A 23,217-nucleotide genomic window follows, 5' to 3' on the forward strand; every position below is an offset into this window, starting at 1 on the left:
ATCAACTGCATTTAGTTTACCAGCAGATGTCAGTCGGCACCACTCACAGCCCTGTGCGCCTACAACCCCTTCTCTCTTCCCTTTTTGGGTAGCAAATCTCCCATTTGTTTTACTGAGAGAAACTGAGCCACAGAAAAATTACTTTCTCAGTGGCAAAGAGATAGAAGCAGAATCTAGGGTTTCCAAAGCACACTTTGTGATACCAGGTCCTTCCCACCTGAGTATTTGCTGCACTTTGATCATCTCTGGCAGGTTACAGTTGCTCTCTCTCCAACCTTAAAACGGGGTTAGTACAGGTTTTGCTCATTTTTTGCAGGCTTTTGAAAAGTCCTTACTAAGTGGTAGTATTAGCCTACAGCTGCTGCTGACTGCTCAGCTCTCGCACAGGAGGTTGTTGACTGGAGACTGCCCTGCCCCTGCCTGTTTTACAAACACATAGCAGGAGTCCCTTAAAAAGAAAAGACCAACATCAGGGAACAACTATCAGTATTCATAGAGCTTATCAGTAACTAGGGAGAAGGGAAGGCATCAGCTACTGAGCCAGCTGGTTACAAACCCAGATGAAGTGCCATGCCATCCTTTTGCTGGTCACAAAAGCCCTAATTCAGGGCCTCCAAGCCTGAAAGCAAGGAGCCCAGTGTTGGGAGAGCAGCAGAAGTAGGAGGAATTTCAGTGCGTGCCAGGTCCAGCCCCTTTCCTGAGCTCGAAGGCCAAGGGATACATTAGAAAGAATATGCCAGGTTTTGGAGAGAGGTGGCAGAATTCAACACTTGAGGAACTGACTAAGAAGCCTTGCTCATGGCCCAGTTTCAGAGGTGGCAAATGTCAGACGTAGCTCATTGCCAGCCAGCCATGCTGTGCACATGCCAGGCACCCAAGCGGGTGGCAGAAGGGTGCCAGCCCCCGGGGTGCGGCCCGTTAAGGCCCAGCCCTGACCCAGGAGAGCTGAAGAAGGAATGCGAATGCTCAGCTGACAAAACAATGCGGGTGTTCGGTGACGGGTCTCCAGCCTGAGGTCACGCCAGGCTCCGCTGAGGCATGCCACAGCAAGTTACCGAGGGAGCCGCTGCTCCTGGAAGCGACAGGGCTCTACAGCACAGCATGTCCCAGACCAGCTCTGGATGGTGCGGTATCCTGACCACTGCCACCCTCAGGAGATACCAGTCGTTTCTCTGCTGGCATACTCACCTCTAGGTGCCAGAAGGCACAGCAGCAGCCTAAGAAACAGCCCATCAGAGCAACGTGCAAGGCAGGAGCTTGAAGGCGGCTGTGCTTGTGTTGCCCGAGAAAGGGCTGAAGAGCCATCCCACCATTTCTCGTGGCTGTGACTACCTACAGGGTCCCCTTCTGCAAAAAGCCTCAGGAATACCAGCAAATGGCTAGCTCAGACATGCAAAAACCCCACATACATGCATGCACACACACACATTTAACACATTGGTAATGTGTCAAACCACCCAGGTTGTTCAGACATATTTGGAGTCCACAAAGCAAAGCAAGCTTTGAAATCACATACAAAGATTTCAGGGACAAACAAAAGGGCAGAGCTTTTCCTCAGTTTCCTACAGAATAGACGACTGTTATGGCAATGAGAGTTAGTCTTTCTGCATCCTTTCAGGAATCCAGGCTCTTCTGCCTCAAAAGGCTTCATCCTGTACAAGCCCAGAAGAGGCCATGCCACCAGCCTGCGTTCTCCACCATGTATGTATGGAGACAAGAGCAGTGGACCATCTGAAGTCCTGCAGCACCAGGGTTTGGTCCTTGAGCTGCTTATGGATCGTGTTGAGATGTGTGATAGAATTTGCTTTCAAAAGAGGCGAACAGTGGTGGAGGAGACTTGTGACATCCATCCCATGTCTAGACTTTCCAAGAGCAAGGTGGAGGGGAAGTACACAGCACAGCACTGAAAAAGCCTCCTTGATCACCTCCTCTGTATGCTGGACACGCTTTGTTAAAGGCCTTTCCAGCTCTGATTTCACCAGCCTTCTTAGGTTTTGCTGGATTCGTGGGAGAGGGCTGGGAGATCTCTCCGGAAGGAAAACCTCAGGGACTAAGTTGAATGCTTGCCTGTTTCTTGCACTAGGGAGAAGGAAGACCTTCTAATGGGAATGCCCCAATCAGGTGAATAGACCCGCAGGGCCCTGGTACTTTGACAGAAGGGAGTGGTCTGTAGTCCATGCTCTGGCCACAGAACCAGGCTACCGAGGTCTTTAGCTCTGATGTGAGGCATAGGTGGCCTTGGTAAGGCTGTTCCTGAGGAGTTGCTGAAAGTAGAGCAGAAGAGAAGGCTGAATTGGATGGAGATCAGTGCAGAGGTGAGAATGCAGGCACCAGGAGCAGGAAAAAAGAAAGTGCAGCAAAGCTCAATGGTTACTTCATTTTAAACCAGAACCAATTGCACTCATTTCTGTTCTCGTACCTGCATACTCATAAGCACCGAGAGGTATGTCCAAATGGACCGTTCAGAATTTGGGCACCAAGGTCTGTGTCCAGGTGCTGTGGTCAGGGGTCCTGGTGGTGACACAGAACAAGGAACACCAGTTATGGAGTTCTCATGTCTTCTGCATTCTTAGCCTGGTGACCATGGCTTGTTTTTGAATGTGCCTTTTCATACCCTTTAGGAGATGACAGTGTTCAGTTTCTTATTGTGTCCTTCATCTGTGAGCCATTAAGATTTACTTATTTGCCTTTCTTTCCCAGTCTGAGCGCCTGGAGGAGCTACCCCTAAATGTGTTGATGTCCTGGTGAGCTGCTAAGCATAGTGCCACCAACACCTGCCACTCCTGGTGTTCCACACCCAGGCTTTCATTTACTCTCCATTCAGACTTATCTTAGCTTTTCTATTATGATTCTTCTACTCCCCCTGCCTCTCCCAAATTACTGCCAACTGTCTCCTGCCCTAGGACACCCAGCTGCCCTTTAGTGGTTCCTGTGTGGCTCTGGAGAACCTCTGCCCCTTTTGCATGAACTAGTCACCTCCACTTACACAGCAGTTTTCAGACTGGGAGAGAAAAATTAGGTCTGGGAAGGAGCAGATCAGCACTGTCAAAAACCTTGAGACCCCCTGACCAAGACAAACCAGGCAGCGGCTCTACTGAAAGAAATAGCTAAGTGTTGAGATGCACCTGAGACCTGTGGAACACAACCAGTTCCATATAGGAAGATGAGTACAAAGAGCTCTGGCATAAGTAGCTTAGGAGTGTGGAGCTTCTTCCTGTGGTATTACTGGGTGAGATGTGCACCCAAGTTCTTGCTTGTTTTTGTTCTCCCCTTCATCTAAGTTACTGCCTTCATCCCTAAGTCAAACATCTAGTCTGGCCTACTGCTTTGGGTTCTCTTTGATAACACTTGCCACCCGGTGATTACCCGTCCTTTTTGCCTCTGTTTCCCTATTGGTGAATGTGATTTTCCTGCAATCTGCATCAAAGTAGGGGACAGCTGAGATTTACAGGCCTTTGCGCTTTGCCTTTTTCTTTCACCTAACTTGATGGTCTGCCCTGTGTCGGAAGGATGTGGCACGGTAGTTCTCTGTCAAGGCCACATAGCACTGTTAGGCATCTGGGAAGGCACAAAGGAAGGTGGAAGTTATGGACGAGACAGAGCTAGTCTCTTATCTCTCTGTCTCCAGAATACAAGCTGTTTACTGTCACACTATGTCATGTTCTGTGCAGTGTCCCTTTGGGGAAGGACACTCTGCTACTCTGGGTATACAGTGCTTACTGCAAACAAGTCTGCATCTGTTGGGGGCTGCTACAACAAATGCGAATGGCAGCAGCTCAGGCCTTGGGAGCAGGTAAAAGTTAAATAGTTTTTAGGAATGGCTGGTGGGGCAGCCTGGACTTTGATCCTGAGGAAGGAGGTGAAATATCTACGTAACATTGTGTATGTCAACATTCATGTCTAGGGAGGGAGCTGACCTCTGGAGAGCTGAGTTAGGATAGATAAAACACACTTTAATCCTGTTAACCTCCTGCGGGCACTGAGGCCCTTGAAAGGGAAGCAGAAGGATGGAGTGCCAATTCCTGACTTGCAAATAGCAATGCAAACTGGACTGGAGGGAGTCCTGCCCCAGCAGCTTGGGCTGAGAGGCAGAATCTTGCACTGGGGAACTTGTGTTGCTGCCACAGCTTAGCTTGGCGACACTTCTTAGGCTGCAGCCCCAGGCTTTGTCCTAAAGATGTAAGAACACGGGGCAGTCATGACTGTTGTCTCTCCAGAGCTGGTTTCTTAGAGAGGACATGGGAGCTTCCTTTCTTCTTAGCAGGCTCCCAAAGCTTGTCTCCCTAGTAGCTGCTGTACAGTGGCTAAGATGCTGTTACAGTGGCTAAGATGTATCCCTGGTCTAGGTCTCTTATTCCCAGCTTTCTCATCACACCTCACCATTTCTGCTCCCTCTGCCCGTGTTATCTCTCTTTTCATCTATCTAGGCTGTGAGGGAGTGTCTCACTATATTTTTATTGCACATCTTATGGTAGTCCTAGGTTCTCTGTAATGTTACTAAGAACAGCGAGTTGGAGCTGTAAATATCTGAGCACATTTATGATGTTAGCTTTTTAACTACTGAAAAACTGCAATGGTGGTTTAGATGTGCAAGATACTTCATGATACTGGTATTATATCCTCGTCTGATTACTTGCTTTACCCAGATAACACCCATGTGTAGTTCTATTGATCCTATAGTTCAGCTATTCGTGTTTTCTGTCAGTCAAGCCCATGATACCTCAGTATAGCACATTAGTTAAATATTGATTTCCTTTACTCTTAGATTTGCTTGAATCCTTTCTTATCTTCAAACAATTAAGGATTTAGTGCTACTATGAATTCAGATAATGGACTAAATGATTAACAAAACTTGACAAGGATTTCTTCTACATAATCTGCAAGTCTTGCAAAAGCCAGCTTCCCCAAGGCAAGCAGCACTTTAGCCAAGTAAGGGAGGCCAGTCAGCACTAGCTTTGACATGATGAGCAATCAGGGTGGAAAAGGCAAGACGAGATTTTTTTGTGCCTAGGGTGGTGGTGAATTTGTAGATGTAGCAGATTCAGCACGTGTACACACATCTGTACAGGGTGTGTCTTTTAGAATGGTTTACTGAAGCTTTTGGAAAAAGAAGAGCTAGGAAATCTCTATCCCTTACGCACCATGTCTGATATTGCTGTCTTCTGCACTGATCTCAGAACTGCTTTTGTACAGAGAGCACTGGGATCTGATCTGCTTTTTGCTGCATTTGGTAGAGAAGGCAATATTATTTACCAGCACACAGTTCCTACTGCCCATTTTTCTCATGCACTCTCTTGCTGGCTCAAGTCCCTGAAATATTTTACGAGCTTTATGAAATTCAGCATTAGGCAGGATTAAAAAACAACCTGAATCTTAGGGCAACGAAAGCAGCATCCTAAAGAAAGCAGTGGAGAAACAGATCTGAAAATTCGGTGTCTGGCGATTCCGCTAGACAAAGCCATGTCTGACTTGATCAAGTGGTGGCAAGTCTTGGCCCGTGTGGAAAGACTGACTAGAGGGAACCCTCAGTGCCCCCTTCAAACAGGTGTTTTTGTGATGCTGTGGCTCAGGCTGTAGGAAGACAGGATGAAGGGACTGTCTGTAGTGGCAGACAGATCAGAGGCTCAAGGCAGCAGGGGTTAAGCAGCAAGAGCAAAGATCCCAAACCTGTGCTAAAACCTGCATGAGATCTGAAACATGACCCAGGATGCCCTTGCCTTGCTATCACAGTGTATCAAGGCAAGGTCTGGAGCATTATTTGTTTAACGTCACTCAGTAAAGGCAACAGGGCTTTGTAGCTTGGTGCTTCCTAGAGCTTGGGCTAATGCCTTTGTTGTCTTTCTGTAAAGGCCACATCCTTTAATCAGAAGCAAAGGGTGACAGCTTACAAGGCCGATGTCCCTCTCTGCGGATGAGCAGCAGAAAGCAGTGATGGCACCCACTGACCTACAGAGTGGTGCAGTGAGAGAAAAATACCGTGCGTAACATCAGGCTCTCCTCAGGCTTGTTATGAGTATTCAGGTTAAAAAACCACACCCTAGGCCACTGTTTTCTACCTTCGTACTGGCAGAAACCTTCCTCAGCAACCGTATGAGCTAGGTCAACCGGATCAGTAAAATAATACAGTTGAAAAATACTTCCAGGTCAGGTGGGAGATGGAACAGACTGAGGATAAAAATGCCCTTGAAGAAGCCCAGAAGACTGTTGCTTGAAGAATGGGCTGGAGGAGCCAGAGCCTCCAGCCAGATGCTGTATTTGGCAGATCTGGTTCCTCCCCATACCTTGGGTCTCTGTCTATTTCTATGCCATAGGCATGTGCACAGGGGGCGCAGGGGGCAGAAGTGTTTTTTCCGTTCCATGAAGTGTGGGAGGAGCAATGCTGCTCCCTGAAATTGCCAGCATGAAGGCATCCATCACCTCTGTCTGAGGAGCAGCTGAGCAACTGAAACTGTCAAGAGTAGTCTGAACCTTTAATTGTGCTCCTTCAGCGAGTGGTTCTCCTGCACCACTGTGCAGGCACTATGTGGAGCAGCAAGTTCATGACTCAGAAAATGCTCCCCGCTGCTCCCAAGCACACAGGATTATTTTTCTCACTGTCCCAGGCACATGACAAGAGGATTGTCAGTGCAGCACATTGAGGGCAAGTGAGCATTTAGGGTTGAAATATGCTTGGAGACAGAGACGTGTGTGTGCTTGGTCAAACACTAGGGTAAAAGCCTTCAATGTAGGCAGATTTTCCTCGAAAGAGGAAGTTAAATCACAAAGGAAACATGAACTCAAGTCCGCTTCTGACCCGTAGAGTGACTGAAGATAACATTCTTATTCAGCAAGTCTGATCCTTGGCTGTACCTATGGCAAAACTTGCTCTCCTGACAGATCTCCAAGGCTATTTCAATACTGCCATAATGCCACCTGCTCTGAACCCCTGTTAGCCCCATAGAGCAATACATCCGCCTAAGATGTGAGAGTCTTCTGCCTACTGCATCAACGGCATTGAGTGCATCAACGGCATTGAGTGCATCAACATGCCTGGAGGGAAGCAGGCATTGGAAAGCACGTAGGTGAACCTTTGGAGTTTTTATTATTGGTATTGATTGGGTAGCTGGAGGTATGCTTTGGCTTAGCTGAGCCTTAAATTGATATAGCGAGAGCTGGTGTTAGGGAAAAAAAACAATGCTGTATGGAACTGCAGAGGGTAGTCAAGCCGGAGGCAATTAACATGGTGACTTGACAGCTCTGCTATAAATCATACTTATAAACCATAAAAGCGGGCTTTTCCTGCGTTCACAACACCAAGGAGTCTGGGGAGAGTGAGTTTATTTATAAAGACGACAGTGCTTGGGAACAGGAGGCCGACGAGAAGCCTTGACAACAAATGGAAGGAAATCTGATCTTCCTGCTTTCACACATTCTCCTAGCTGGGAACACATGGCAGCTCAGAGAGGCTGTCCAACGGGACAACGGGTGACCCCAGTGGGCTGCTGTGAGCGCCTTAGGCCCAGCAGGGGCAAGAGAAGCACACTGCCTCTGAGGGCCTGAGATCAGTGGGGCAGTGCCACCCTTGGAGGGGCTCCCAGGCCCGCCTGTGGCCTCAGGTGACCCAGGTGGACTGGAACCATCCCCTGGGTGCGATGACCTTCCCCGAAGGTGGGAGGACAGGAGAAGAGAGCGGGTGCTGCTTCCCACCCCCGAGCTGTACCGGGAATGCGCGGGAGCGGCGGAAAATTCACCGGGCATGTCCGACGGCCCGTTCCCCCCTCTTCGGTGGTTTCCAACGAGAGAACCACGTTGCTTCTCCCCCCTACTCCTCCTCCTCCTCTCCCCGCCCCGGGAGGGCGGGCTGACGGCGTGGGGCTGCCCTCGCCATCCCGGGGCACGGGGGGCTCCGCCACGCCGCCGGAACAGGCGCCCCTATCGCGACCGGCGCCCCTGTCACAGCCCACGCAGCAGAGGGCTGCTCAACTTCGGGGGCGGCCCCGCCCCGGGGGTCTCGCAGCCGCGGGCCGGGCCAGGCCGGGCCGCGGTGCCTGGGGAAGCGGGGCTCCATCCCCGCTGCCCCTGCCCGCGTCCCGGCGGGGTTTGCGTGACAGCGCCGGGCACTCCCCGCCGCCGGTTTATGTAACCCGTCGCCCGGACCCGGTTATAAAACGCCCGCCAAGGCAGAGCCGCCGCTAGAGCATCGTCGCCGCCGCCTGGAGCGCCGCGGCAGCCCGGAGGTAACGGCGCGGGGAGCGGAGCCGGTAGCGGAGCCCTTCGTCGGGCGGGGGCTCGGGCTCGGGGGGGAACGCGGGGCTCGGTTGGGCCGGGTCGGTTCGCGGCTCAGTAGCGGAACCGGCCCGTGGGGGCGAGGGTAGGGGACACCGCCTGGGAGGTGCTGCTGCCGCCTAGTCCCACCTGTAGCCTCTGCTAAGCTTTTCTCATCCTCCTGTCATCCTTGCACATACCCGCAGCAGCGGTTTAGCTTGCCGTGCTAATTAGTAACTTTGCAAAAACCGGTATAACAGCGTTTTTGGTGTAATAAACTACAGAACCCACCCAGAACAGATGTGAGGTATACAAGACAGCTCAGTGTTCAAAAGTCTAACCGGGTCTTTGCCCCCGGTGTCACTGTCATCCTGACTTTTTTTTTTTTTCTTCTGATCTGTTGTGCAACCTTTCAAGCATATAAGCCTTCTCTTGCTGATGTAACCAGCATATCCTTTTTTGTTTCCCATAGCAAGGTTTTCCCAGGGGTGACTAGCCTTAGAGTTCAGGATGTGTCCATGCTAAACAACCCTTCCCACTCCCCACTTTTATTTTACTTATACAGGAAACAACTACTGCAACTTCTTGAGCTTTAAGTGGAGAGGAAAGGGTAATTCTTGTTTCTTTAAATTGGTCTCTTGTAGTTCCAGTTTCTTAAAAGGACGATTGTCTCTCTCTCTGAGAAATCCACTTCTACTGCAGTGATGGATGTTGTTGGTCCTACTGGTTATCAGTCCTGGGAGGAAAAAAGTGCAGAGAGTGGGCTAAAAGATGATGGTGGGATATATCTGCCTTCTCACAAAACCTGAGTAACCAGCTGTGGATGTCTTTGTGGGCAGTTCTCTCTCCTTGCTCTCTTGGTTAGCCTGGTGACCGCCTTGGCTTTCTGCAACATCACAGTAAATTTTTAGCTTCCCAACAAACACATTCATGCCAGCAGCTAGAAGGAAAGTAAATGATTAGACTAACTTGTGTTAGTCTAACCTGTCATGTTTGATTTCTGGAAGGGGCATGTAGTAATTCCTCTCTTCCTTGTTGGAGTTACCTGGAAAGGGGATGGGAAGGTTTACAGCTGTGAGGGCACCAGGGTACACCCCAGGCCTTGCATAGGCTGCAGAACTTGGGGACTGCAGGGTTTCCAAGTTCTTCACATGTAACATCAAGGCAGGAACTTTAAACTCTTTCGGTTTTTTTTTTTTTTTTAAAGTGGGCGAAGGGATCCAAACTTGGTCTCCATCACTTACAGCAACAGAAAGCAAAGCAGCCTCTTGACAAATGAGCTCTGCTGCTGTGATTAATAAGTGAATCAATATTAATGGTTATACCCATATCGATATATTTCCTGTGATGTAGGCTCTGATGCATGGGCAGGGAGAACAGTTCCTTCCCTTTGCTGTTGGCGTGTCTTCCCTTTCAGGTGCTCCCATCCTGAGCTACAGAGGCAGCCTGTCTGCTTGAACCAGAATGCTTTATAACTTTGGGATTATAAATAGATACCATATTTAATTTTCCTTATGTACCAGTTTATACCATGTTTTTCTTAGTGTGGCATGTCCCAAGATTCCTCCCTATGGGAGGGGGATCTCTTGCTGTTCTTCAGCGTAAATGGCGCCTACAGACATTTCTCTCTTCCTATTTGTAGTTGTGAAGCATCTTGATAACTGGTGTGACTGAAACATGGTAAGCAACATGTGTAACTGTCATTTTAATCACATTGGTATCTCTGAAACAAACTTGTGCCAGTGAACAAGATGCATGTGACTGGCTTTCATTTTCATCAGCACAACCATTTTTCTTCCTGTGGTTCTTCATACAGATTCATTAATAGGTTTTCTCTGCTGGCTTTGTGGGGGTTAGCATGTTACGCCTGAAGGAGGGGAGCTTGAGTCTCTTTAGCTTAAGTGGTAGCAGCTTGCATTTGTAGTCCCCCATCACAGATGGGCTTGGTTTGTACGTCATTAGATGCTCTTTGAGCTAGCATCACTTCAAGAACATACATGTCTCGTTCCTAAAGGCGATGTGTATTGTTCTAAATCTGTGGGTTTCCATGCCTTTGGGGACTACTGGATGTCTTCCAGTGCGGATGTCCATCCTTTTGGAAACTTGGCATGTGTAAGGATTGGTGTGGTGTGCATGAACTTGCTTTTCCAAGACACTTTCTGCAGAAATTGTTGCTCACGTGTCTCCTTCCCTGCATGTTTTTGTGTTCTTTGTCTCAACAGATGGGAACTGCTCAAAACAACAGTGACCTCAAAATACTCCATGCAGTGGAGCTTGACTTGTGTAACAAGGACATGATGGCAGACACATTTGATCACAGCATTATTTCTGTTGGAGAAGAGGAAGGAGTGGGCAATTTCCAACGTTCTCTTCCAACACGAGAGTCTCTCCGATCTCCTCGGGGTTCTGTTGTGAGTTTCCATAACATCCAGTACTCCGTTAAGCAGTCCAGTGGATTCCTATGTAAACGGAAAACTGTGGAAAAGAAGATCCTTCATAATGTCTAGTAAGTTCTTGCTTAAATAAAATAACGGAGGGTAGGAATTAATCTGCTGCTGTGAATCAGTGACCTCAGTGTCACCTTCCAGATCCAGCTGTGCTGGTAAAGAAATGACTACCCTCCTGCCAGTCCACAGTTCATGTGAGCACTTTCTAATTTGCTTTTAGGCAAAATAACCGGGATGTAGCTGGAGCAGCTTCAGTTATTGATCTGAGCAAATTAGGACTACACTTGCATGAACTCTTCTGCCAGAAGATCTGAGGGTTCCCTTAACTATGGTTCAAGCTGTAGTCAGAGGAAATGAGCAGCAGAGAGCAGTTGTGTCTTCTTTTCAAGACTCAGCTCAGCAGGGAAGACAATTTTTGTCTTTTGTAGATTGCTTTTTATGTCCAGTTCTGGCAGTCTGGGACAAGAAAGGAAAAATGCTTATTGATTTCAGATTTAAGGAGGAGTTTTTAATAATCTCCAAGTTTTCCTTTCAACAGCATTTTGTTACCTCTACTATGAGCTGCATGTGAACAGTCCTCCATTTGGAAATAACTCTTTCCTTCTTCCAGTGGCATTATGAAGCCAGGCTTGAATGCTATCCTGGGGCCAACAGGGAGCGGTAAATCTTCGTGAGTACTTTTTTCTGCTCCTTTGAATGGACAGTCAGCTGGTCAAAGAGGATTTGGGGTTCTGAGGGTTGGGGGAGATGTGAGGGATATGCAGGCTCAGACCTTTGCACACCCATGAGAAATCTGGTGATGCAGTCTGACCTCGTGGCCTGCTGCTGTTGGCTTTGCTGGAGTTCTTGCCCTGCAGCAGTGTCACACCCCTCATCTGCTCCAGCTGATGGTCCATATTACTGCAGTCACCTTTGGCGGTGGCCTGAGTTAAGATACCAGGCTGAACTGGGGTGACTGGAGCTCAGATGTAGGCTCCGTCCTAGACCTGTAATGGGTTAGGGAGGGGGTGTAAGCTCCTTTGGGGCAGAAGAGATGTCATCTCCTGTGAAGTCACTGCAGCGAGACTTCCTTGAAGATGCTAGGCCAAACCCCACTCTAACAACTGACAGGAACATGGTGTAACGTCAGTCTGTAGGATGTTCTGGATCCTTACCCCAACTTGGCTGTGGCCTGGTGGTGGGTGTGCACAAGTGCTTGAGTTCTTTGGATGAAAACACAGAAAAATACCATGCAGACTATCTCCAGCCAGTACTGATGCTGTTTTCTCTCCCGTATAACCATGGTAAGAGAGCTCTTTGTCACTCTCTGCCTTTGAGAATGTCAGAGACTGGGCAAGTGTGGCCAGAGTTCACACAGGTGTATCTTTGTGGTGACGCTTGGTATTCCTCTCTAAGGAGACTCTTGGCTAATCAGGATGTTTTCAAGAGCAGCACTTCATCAGGTTGGTGTTTACTTACCTAGCAGACAGGCTGGCCTCTGCTTTGGCAGCAAGGAGAATCCAGTGATATGTTAAAACAAAATTACTTTATAAAATTAACCTTAACTCTAGTCTTGTTTATGCCCATTTGGATTAATTTCCTTGAGATCAAAGTAGTTACTTCTGTGCTCCCCTGGCTGGAGAGCAGACTGCAGCTACTCGGCAGGGTGCTTTTGTCTATGTGCATTGGAGGTTAGCTGTTAATACGGAGACTGAGTTTATGTCTGCAGGGGGTTGACTGCGGTGAATTGTGGGGGTCTGTATACTACCATACTCCTGGGGCACACCTGCTGCTGGAAAAGCCTCTATTTACACCAGGCTTTCTGTACAAAGCTCCCAGAGTAGAGGCTGCCCCTTTCTGTGCCCTTTGGTTTGCAGCATGCCGTGAGCAGGCTGTGACTGCAGTCCTGACTGGTGGCACTGCCCCAGTTAAAGGTAAAAGCAGCTGTTATGGCAAAACCTAATGCCTGGTGTTTGTCTGAAGTCTCCTAGATGTGCTGGCTGCCAGAAAGGACCCAGCAGGCCTGTCTGGAGAAGTGCTTATAGACGGCATCCCACAACCTCCGAATTTCAAGTGCATCTCAGGATATGTTGTGCAGGTGAGTAACTGCCTTCATGAGCCTGGAAGCCTGGGAGCCCTTGGGAGGGAAAACTGCATAAGACGAGCAAAGCACAAACTACTAAGTTAGGTAATCTTCAATGATGGCTACAGAGTGATAACAATACAATGTGATAACTCAGATGTTACAGTATTTAGTATTTTTCTGGGATATGGAAGACAAGAGCATCAAACTATTACTCCAACCAAGACAAGCACGGAGGTGTTTGTCTTCCCAAAGCCACACGGATGCCCAAACCACAGAGCTACCGTGGCTTGTTCTTTGGGCTCTGCCCTGAAGTACTAGCAAGAGTTCAAAAAAAAAAAAAAGTGAGGAAAAAACCCACAACACCCAAAATCTCTTGTTGTAAAACTCAAAAGCAGTTCTAGCTGGCAGAAGTACCTTCAAACTATCAGACAATAATTCTAGGAAGTAAATAGATCCCTGCTGTTCTTCCTCTGATTCTGGCTGGCTGGGACAGAGCTTCATTCCACTCAGAGACAGGAAAAGCCAGCTGAATCTGCGGAAGTGGGTGGAGGCCCGGACCAATAATAGACCCTCAAAGCCCTGGGGGAGCTGAGGAGAAGGGGATTCCTGGCAGCCATATGAGCAGCCAAATCTGGAAACCATCCAGGCTTCTGACTGCAGGCAGATGTGAAATAGGCAGCTCTTCTGAAAGCTGCCAGCTGGGGGGCTCTGGGAGGATGCATGTGATGAGACTGATGCTGAGTCTTGATCCTGCAGGTCAAAGATCCCCAAATACTCAGTGTTTCATGAATGGCCAGGAAGTTTCTTGCAGGTTGTCCTGGTTTGAGACATTTGTATCTCAAGTGTCCAAAGCGACAAAACTTAACCTCAAAATGATAGGCAACTAGGCGAGACATTAAATGGACTTTTTGCCCTCTCACCCCTGTGCAGTACTCCCTAGATCAATAAAGATGTCTGAAAGACTACAAACAACACTCAAGGTCTAAATACATAAATACATACATACTTATAGGGTCAATTTTTTGCAGATGAGCATACAGACTTGCTAAGTCATGTGTTATTCTTGTAAAGCTGCTACTGGTCTCTCCACTCATGCCTTACAAATTGTGGCATGACACCCTCACTTGCTACGTTTGGTATTAAAGTAGCTTAAATTCACAGTTTAGTTTCCAATGTGGTGACCCAACAGTTGTATTGGTGGATCTGAGGATGGGCAATGGGAGGCTAGCGTGAGAGACTGAGGGTGTGTGGGGAGGGAAGTGATGGCAGGAAATTCCTAAACCAGCTTTGGCAGCAAAGCCAGTTTATCATAACACTACACCCTGAGTAATCTGTCACACAGTTCTAGCACAGCAGCATGTTCAGTCTTCCTCTGTTACTTCCAGTGCCAAACACGGTTGGCTGGCACATCCTTTGTCCTGCTGATCAACTACCTCTGATGTGGAAGGAGTCCCAGAGCAGGCAAGAATCTGCTGCCCTGCAGCTTAGGGGCTGTGTCTTCTTCTAAAAGGGCACTAGATTTGCAAGATGCCTGATTAACATCCATGTTCCCCAGCAGCTGCCCAGTATTGCAGCCCTTCTGTTGTCATATGGTAGGATGCAAAATTGGCTTGAATATCAAAGCAGGGGTGCTGGAGAGGCATGGAGCTCTGGATGGACCCGGCCTCAACTCTGTTTGGCTCATGGTTGTTACAGGTTGGTGTAGGCTGCCCAGATGTTTGTCAGCTGGATAGATTTGATTCTTACTCAAAATGCATGTAACTGTTGAAGCTTTTCTAAAGGGGTAGCCCTTAGAATAAGGTTTTGTGCCCAAGAGTTATAGATAGTTGAAACATGGAAAAAATCAGGAGCATCTTGGTGCAATACTCTTGTTTCTCTGAGCAGCTGCTGCCAGCTGCTGACTCCCTGAGTGTCTCTATCTTGAACACTGAGTACTAGCAATGTCCCTTGGCTTCAGGTGGACTGGCAGAAGTTTACAAAACCAGCCTCCTGCTCTGCCTCCCTTTGGCTGGTAAGGAAAGTGCATGTGCAGTACGGAACGCTACCGTCTGCACTTCGACTCCTGAGCCTGAAAGCAGGCTGAGGTGATGCTTGGTGTAAGCTGGGAGCCTGCAGAGCTGCATTCTCCCCTTGACTGCTACTGAGTGACCTTGAACTTCATGTCCTGTAAGTCTTGAAGAAGAGGTTGTCCCTCAGTCCAGTTTCCCCGATAGTCCACAAATAGCTTATCAAAACTGCCACTACAGGGACTCTGGTGCTTGGCCAGGTAGCTGAGAAGGAGGCTTTCCAACTGTCCGTTTGTACTCCTTTCAGGATGATGTTGTCATGGGCACAATGACGGTGAGGGAGAACCTGCACTTCTCTGCTGCCCTGCGACTGCCCAGCTCCATCAGCGTTCAAGAGAAGGAAGAGCGAGTCACCCAGATAATCAGCGAGCTGGGATTAAACAAAGTGGCTGATGCTAAGGTGAGCAGTGAGAACGCCTTTCTCAGAAATCATACCACCTCTGGAAACTGAACTGCTCAGCTCTGGCCAGTATGGCGTATGTAGAGCAGCTATGCTAAGCTAAGCGGGAACCTGAGTTAACCATACTGCACACAAGAAATCAGTCTCCAGCTCAGGAGATAGCTTGTAAAGAGGTATGTGTATTTGATATTAAAAGGGGAAGATTTTGGACCATGTCCAGCATGTTGTGTAAGTTCAGAGGGGAAAAAGTCGCCTAGTCATTGCACCTTGGAAAGCTGTTCAGTTGCTTCCTGGCTTTGTGGGACAAGACAGGGAAATTGTTTTTAGAGTGCTGAAAGCTGTGAGGGGTAGAAAGCTGGGCTGTGATGGAGAAATTCTGTGCGGAGCTTGTTCCTCTCAGCAGCATTTTTACTCTACTTTTACTTACCCCACTCTTACTTGAGCAGCAGGCGAGCTGACTAACAAGACATCCCTGAATGCCAGTGCCACCTCTGGCTGCTATGGCCTCATTCTGGCTCTTCCTTGTCAGTGTCATCCTTGTTCCCTGAAGTCATAAGGTGCCTGGTACCTCTGAAAACCAGGCTCTGCTTACTGCTACGTAGTCCCTTTCACTGAGTCAGACCCATCATCTGCTGCTGGCCCTGGGGTTCGCTAATGTGACTCTGAAAATGAAAAGGGCTGCTGGGTGTGGAGAGCCCTGAACTCCAGAGCATGCACTGACTAGGTCTTGTTGCAAATACCTGATTTCTTCTGCTTGTAGGTAGGAACCGAATTGATCCGGGGAGTGTCTGGAGGGGAACGGAAGAGAACCAACATTGGGATGGAGCTCATCACAGAGCCACCAGTCCTTTTTCTGGATGAGCCAACAACTGGCCTTGACGCCAGCACAGCCAATGCAGTCCTCATCCTCTTGAAGAAGTAAGAGTCAGTTCTTCAGGGCTCTGCTGCAATTTTGTGGTCAGCTCATTAGTAAAAAAAGGAATGCTGTTATAACTGAGTAGCTACAGTGCTCTGGAAAAAAAAATTAAAAAAAAGTCTAGACAAATAGACTCAGAAGTGGTACTGAATTATTTCTCTGGGCCTTGTCCAAAGCTTTTTGAAGTTGATGGGAGTCCTTCCACAGCAAGCATTGGATTGGAGCCCAAAAAGCAGATGTAGCTTGGACAGTTTCCCTTTGCCACGGAGAGTGGTGGACTGGGAGGTCAGGCCTGTAATCATAATTTCTTGGCCTTCCAGCTGAGTCTATTACAAAGTCTTTTCCTTTGCTCTGGCAACAGCCTTGAACTCAGATCAGACTTCACCTGCAGGTTTACCCTCAGTGTTTACATTCATCTTCTGTATTTTGGAGATGAACTGTCTTCTGGTACAAAGAGGACCAAAGAAAGCTTGTTTAATGAGAATGAGTTCCTAACCCTCCTCCTGGGTTTGTAGCATGTTGTCTGGTTCTGCTTGGGGGCACATTGTGCTCTGCTGTTTGTGGATAGAGGCCTTTGATCGGCAAGGATTCTTGGTTGGCATCAGCGCTAAAGTACTTGAAATGGTATCTGACAAACCTGAAGGAAAACTAGTTTTGACTTTTCTAGAGAGTAAATCTGCAGCAGAAGAGCTGAGAGAAATCTTAGCTGGCCAGGCTTCCACAGCCTGCTATGTAAGGCCTGGGACTGCCATTGAGTGCAGTGGGACCATTCCAGTTAGTCAAGTTGGAGCCTGGCATAGAAAACATGTAAGGAAGGCTTATACACAGCTGTGGCCTCAACCTTTGCTAGCTACAGGCAACATCATACTTTGTCTGGCCAGACTGCAGTGATGGTCTCTTGTAATGATGGGTGCTGTCTTGAAGATCTTGCAGCCAGCATCTGACAGTGATAGGGAAGAGGGAACGAAAGTTTTTCTGGGTTGAGACCCTGAGAAGTTAACAAGTAATTGTCTTGGATTTGGATATTTATTTTTTGCTTGGGTTAACATGACCTTTCTGAAATGCGAAGTGCTGTGTATTTGAGAGATGTTTGTTTCTATTTCAGGCTCTCAAGAAGAGGGCGAACCATCATATTTTCCATCCATCAGCCCCGCTATTCCATATTCAAGCTGTTTGACAGTCTGACATTACTAGCTTTGGGAAAAGTCCTGTACCATGGTCCTGCAAAGCAGGCCCTGGAATACTTTAGTTCTATTGGTAAGTCTTCTGTGCCAAGAGTCTGGCTAATGAGTTTATCCTGGCACTGGATAACAGTCCTGGGCTGTTTTATCTCTAGACTACTAGAGGCTGTACGCAAACAGTCTGAACAGTGTCATGTTAGAACAGGAAAAAAATCAAAATGATAAAAATGAAGTTTTTCAGACAACACAGGGTATGGTGCTCTGCTGCCTTTGTTTTGCCTTGCATCAGGACAAAAACTGCTTGGATATCTAGCAGCATGATGCACAATAGACAAGATGATGCTTGTAGTTCTACCAGGCCTAGGTGGCAGACCCAGTGGGTTTTGAACCACAGCCTGCAGACTGGCGGCCATCCGTAGGGGCCGATTGAAGAATCCTGCTGTAGTCTGAAAGCAGGTGGGTGACTGAGAGGACAAAATCATGGTGTGTCTTAAGATGGGTTAATAATTGCACTCTTGGGTGGCTGCCCCTGCTCCAAGAAAGCAGGGTGAGGGTTTATGGCTATAATGGACAGAGAATGCAGAGTGAATTCCCAGTCTAGTCTAGATGCAGCTGTGGACATGTTGGATTGTAAGCTTTCCCTGGCTTTAAGGGAGATGCTTTAACCAATCTCACTCCTCCTCCTCCTAGTATCCCACCTCACTTCCTTTCTCGCAGGAATGCTATAGAATAAGCATTTTTTAAATTTTTTTTATTTTTGGCCTCCTCATCCCATAGCTAGGACCATATTATAAGAAGCTGCTCTTGGACAGCCCTTCCTCTTCCTGGTGACCCAGGAAACACAAGCAAGACCTGTGCTTCTAGAGCAAGCATCTGAGGCTGTAGGGCGGACATCCAGCAACCCCTGTTGAGGAACTGTGTGTCTTTCAGAGTGGGATGTGGTTAAACAGTACTGAGGAGGCCAGAGTTGTCCATGCTGAGCTGTGTAAAAGCGAATTAAGGATTTCTCCTCACCTGAAATCAACAGAGAATAAGCAACTTTGAAGCTCTGTATAGATACCTCAGATTCACTGTCTCCTAAATCCTGTCTATTACACAAAATCATAGAATGGTCAGGGTTGGAAGGGACCTCTGGAGATCATCTAGTCCAACCTCTCCTCCCAGAGCAGGGTCACCTAGAGCAGGTTGCACAGGAATGCATCCAGGTGGGTTTTGAATGTCTCCAGAGATGGAGACTCCACCACCTCTCTGGGCAGCCTGTTCCAGTGCTCTGCCACCCTCAAAGTAAAGAACTTCCTCCTTATTTAGATGGAATTTCTATGTTCAAGTTTGTGCCATTCTACTGCTGTAAACTAATGCTCATGGAAAGCGGTGAAGTTTTTTTTATAATAGGGTTGTAGGAGAGTGAGTGACCTTCCAAGCTGTGCTCTGTGCAGTACAAACATGTTGCATGTGTGGTTTTTGGTTTTTTTTGGTGTGTGGTTTTCTTTTTTTTAGGATATGAATGTGAACCCTTCAACAATCCAGCTGACTTCTTCCTTGATATCATAAATGGTGATTCAACTGCTGTGGCAGCAAGCAAGGAAGATCACAGACCTGTGGACACAGGAAAAGGTAATTTGTGAAGGAGAAATCCACCGTTGGCTGGTGTAGAAGGGAAGTTGTATGTGGTGATGGCAAGCTGTTGTTCTCCGAGTTTCCTCCAGTCTAAGGGCACTTCATTATCTTTTTATTTTTCCTACTAATAGATACACTTGGCTTTGGGCTTCTTTAGAGAGCTCGGAAAACTTGTAAAAGGGATTTTTTTTCTTCCTTCAGTAATACAGAAGAGCAGTGATAAATGTCAGTAATTTACAAAACCTATGTGGGAAAGACTGAAAAACTAGACTTGCTTAGTCTCAAGAGACAGCTGACAGAAGACAGAAGTTTTCAGTCACATAAGAGTCTGCTGCAGAGAAGACAGGGTAGATAGGCTAAGAAGTAATGGATTTACAGGGCAGTGAGAAAGACTGGAACTAGATTAGATAACAAACTCTCTAACAAGGATTATAAGGGAATGGTGCTTTTTGGAGATGGGGAAGTGGATCAGAGCAGACATTGATTTCCCTCAACATCGATGACTAAGAATTTGGCGATTTTTGTGCCACAGAGAACAGGCAGATTAGCTAGGAAACTGTAAGGAAACCCACTCACTCAAGCTAGCCTCTTAAGCTCAGAGCCAAGGCTTGAACAATTCAAATTCTCCTGGCATTTTTGTTTTGTTTATTTTTTTTCAGCCTCCAAACTGGCTGAGCATGTTTATGGGTCATGTCTGAAGGTAAGGTTCATGGGAAATTACAAGCCATATATTGTCTTTCTTACTCAGAGGTGAGCAGTGAAAATGGAGTGACAGAAGATAACATGGACAGCAGCGTGGTAGATGTGCTGCACCAGAAATATCTTAACTCCAGCCTGTATCAGAGCACAAAGGAAGCACTGCGGAAAGTGGAGCTTGGACGGGGAAGCAGGCAGAGACTATCCAAGCAGGGGCATGAGATTACCTACGCAAATGGATTCCTCACACAGCTGTACTGGGTGTCCAAGCGTTCCCTCAAAAACCTCATCAGGAGCCCACAAGCCTCCATTGCACAAGTAGGTAACAATTCCTAAAAGTCTCAGACTCCCTCTGCTCTCAGTTCCAGAATCTGCAGTTTGTAGGACAGACTTCTGTTTTCAAAGGCAGCTCAGGAAACAGAAGTCCTGTGCCACTACCACTTACGTGGAGTGAGATGCCCAGCTAACTTTCTTGCCTTTGAAAAAAGTCTCCTTCGTAGCACAAGGACTACTACACTTGGAGAGTGGGGAGAAAAATGCTTCATTCTGTGGCTGACATGGGGAGCTTCTAGGGTGACCTTCACTTGAAATTTTAAGCTGGGTTATTCTTTGACTGTGTCTCTACTAACCTTCCTCAGCCAAAGAAGATCAGAGGAAGGAGAAAAGCGAACAGGATAAACCTGGAATATTTGCCATAAGGCTTTTAATTGTGTGTGTCATAGGTATACTTTGGCTCACAAAGCAGAGTTTTAGGCAGGTGTAAGTCTTAAACCCCGCATATGCCTTAATATGAAGTTTGTCTCTATTTACTTATTTGAAGGACTCCCTTTTCCCTTTCTTCTTTCCAATTCTAGATTGCAGTGACCATAATTCTAGCCTTGGTTGTGGGCGCTATCTTTTTTGGTGTAAAATTGGATCGAAGTGGCATTCAGAATCGGTAAGTTGGAAAGCCACAGCTTTGCTTATTTTTCTGTCTGTAGCAGACAGGTTTCAGCTACAGGGAAGGCCTTGGGATCCACTTGGGCCACAAAGGAGGGTTGGGTTCAGAAGCCTCAGTGCGCTGCAGCATGGTGTTGCTGGAGTTCTTTTAAGTTCTGTCGGGCTTGCACATACGTGCAAAGGAGATGTGAAAGGGAAGATAAAGGAATAAACCTGATTTTACAGCTAAGATTACAATAGCACAATTAAATACTTCCATTCTGTGGACAGAGATAGAAAATCACTGACTTGATGGTATGATGATGTCTGAGGCTGCCAGTCTTATCTAGGCTGTTTTCCCTTTTCGTTCTTTTTGACTGTTCTATTTTGCCTTCTAGGGTTGGATCCTTGTTTTTTGTCACCACAAATCAGTGTTTTTCCAGCGTCTCTGCAATTGAGCTGTTCATCAGAGACAAGAAACTATTTGTGTAAGTAGTGAGGCACTTAACAGTGTCTCATACCCTGGAGTGAGGTGGCGGGAGTATCTTAGAGGCTAAACAAAATGTTTTCCAAGAAAGTCTTGATTGCTCCCTTGCAACATCGGATTGTAATAGTAATGCTAAATTGGTCTGTAGAGCAGGGAGCTGTAATGCTAAGAGGTGGCAGAAGGAGGGGAGAAATAAAATGCTTTTACTTGCTTGCTGTGACACAGTTTATTGCGAAGTGCTTTTCCTACCTACTTTTGGTAAAAGCTGTTTTTGAAGTCTGCATGTGAATCCTGCACACACTGAACCCTGCCTGCCCTCTTGCTGACAGGGTTGAAACACCGTCTTGCAATGGTCCTAAAGTGGTAAGACTGTGCAAAGATGAAGGGAGAGTTCTTGGAAAAGCTTCGCATGGGATACTCAGATGAAGAGGCCTGCTGGCTGGCTTACAAGAGCTCCCTAATAATCAAGCGCATCTCTCTGTCTATATGTATATGTGTTTGTATGTGTGCATATGTATGTAAATGTGTGTGTATATATTATATACATGCATGTATATATACATATATGTTGAAAATGTGGTTTGGAATAGCCTCCAGCTCATGGGGATGAAAGGGCAAGAGACAGATCCTGTGCAGTAAAGAAGAAACTGAAGATTTGTACCTGGACTGCACATGTCCACCCACAGGTTGTTCAGAGCAGCTTAATATTGCCCCTAACAGCTGCTCAGGAATGAATTTCCCTAACACTGACACTTCTTGCCAGTCTGCTCTGCTCACTAGCTGTGTCGATGGGCCTTCTGGCACCTCACCAATTAAAGCATCTTTTCATGGGCTCCATTAAGCAGCAAAACAATTGTAATGACAGTTAATTGCCCTGTGAACTGGAGATGAGTTGATGTCCTAAAGGTGTTTTCCCATTGTTGGGTATCATTCCTCCTCCCCGGAAGCAGCTGCATGAGTTAGCTGTGGATGAAGTGTTCCTCCGGTTAACAGCAGTCTGCTCTTGTGTTAAGGATCGTTCTCTTTGAAAAGAGATTTAGGAGCTCTTTTCCAATATGTTACTTGGCAGTCATGTAGCCTTTCACTCAACTTTCCTCAGAGGGCTCTCAGTATGACTGCAGGGCCTGTGAGATAGATCAGCCCTTACTTTACAGAGTGGGAAGTGATAACATAGAGGAAAATAAGCAACTTGCATATAGAGAAGGAGTCAGTGGTAGAGAGAACAGAAACTGAATCAGGATAAACCAGACACAGAAGCTGAGCCTGCTTCCTAGATAACCTCTAAACCTGTACAACTCCCCTCCTTCCTGTCCTCACAGCCATCAGTACACCAGTGGATATTACCGTGTGTCTGCCTACTTCCTGGCCTTGATGATAGGAGATCTGCTGCCCATGAGAACTGCTCCAGCCATCATATTCTCATGCATCAGTTACTGGATGATTGGTAAAGAATTGATGCTTTCATTGAACCTGTCATCTTCCAACACATTTGATTTCTGACTTAGCCACAGTTTAATTCCTATACCTATAACATGAAGCTAGTTGAACCTTCGACTGATTTAAGTGCTTGGCATCATGACTTAGGAGGACTCTGGGGCAGGGGCAGAGACACCAGCAAAGACAGGGACCTGCTTGAGCATATCTTTCAGTGGGCTCTTTGGGCCTTTGGAGCATGCATAGTTCCTGCCCACTCCAAACTTGGTCTTTCTTCCTGCTTTCCCTGTCTTGTATAGGAGTCCAAGGGTACCTCTCTGGGATTCATAATGTGGTTGCTTACTAGACTCTTTCCTTCCTGTTTTTTGACAGGGTACCAAGCTGTTGCAGGCCGATTCTTCTTCTTCATGCTGACCCTAGTACTGGTGTCCTACACTGCCACGGCCATGTCTCTGGCTATCAGTGCTGGGATGGATGTGGTGGCTGTAGCCAATCTGCTCATCACTATTTGTTTTGTCCTGATGCTTGTAAGTATAGCAGGATGTGTGGGCTCCTTTGGTGGAGGTGAGGAAGCAGCTGAGACAAGCTGAGAGGACTGGCTTGAGCCAGCCCTAAGCAGGCTGAGAAGCCACAGTCCAGTAGCATGTCAGCCCCAAGCCTGTGATTTTATTGTCACTATAGTCAATGATATACTTCTGTCAACTTGTAATCTAAGGGTCAGATCATTGCTCAGGTGCGATTCAGTA

At 47.2% G+C, this 23,217-nt stretch overlaps 1 protein-coding gene across 7 annotated transcripts in view; it reads left to right on the forward strand.

Annotated features, from left to right (window-relative positions):
- LOC141745430 (broad substrate specificity ATP-binding cassette transporter ABCG2-like) overlaps positions 1–23,217 on the forward strand; it is a 28,938-nt gene that overhangs the window by 1,305 nt on the left and 4,416 nt on the right. The window contains exons 1-14 of one of the 7 annotated variants that reach the window (XM_074593163.1): positions 7,832–8,216; positions 9,887–9,924; positions 10,467–10,750; positions 11,302–11,361; positions 12,654–12,768; positions 15,070–15,222; positions 15,983–16,140; positions 17,244–17,395; positions 18,817–18,933; positions 19,685–19,950; positions 20,487–20,569; positions 20,949–21,038; positions 22,357–22,481; positions 22,844–22,998. In XM_074593163.1, the coding sequence (XP_074449264.1) occupies positions 9,922–9,924; positions 10,467–10,750; positions 11,302–11,361; positions 12,654–12,768; positions 15,070–15,222; positions 15,983–16,140; positions 17,244–17,395; positions 18,817–18,933; positions 19,685–19,950; positions 20,487–20,569; positions 20,949–21,038; positions 22,357–22,481; positions 22,844–22,998 (1,761 nt within the window). In that variant the 5' untranslated portion in view covers positions 7,832–8,216; positions 9,887–9,921. Of the gene's footprint in view, positions 1–7,824; positions 8,241–9,788; positions 9,925–10,466; positions 10,751–11,229; positions 11,362–12,653; positions 12,769–15,069; positions 15,223–15,982; positions 16,141–17,243; positions 17,396–18,816; positions 18,934–19,684; positions 19,951–20,486; positions 20,570–20,948; positions 21,039–22,356; positions 22,482–22,843; positions 22,999–23,217 lie in introns of those variants that run through there. The other 6 variants (XM_074593169.1, XM_074593164.1, XM_074593165.1 and 3 more) reach the window with 6 other exon arrangements.

Source organism: Larus michahellis, chromosome 6, assembly GCF_964199755.1.
Source record: "Larus michahellis chromosome 6, bLarMic1.1, whole genome shotgun sequence".
Taxonomy (NCBI): Eukaryota; Metazoa; Chordata; class Aves; order Charadriiformes; family Laridae; genus Larus; species Larus michahellis.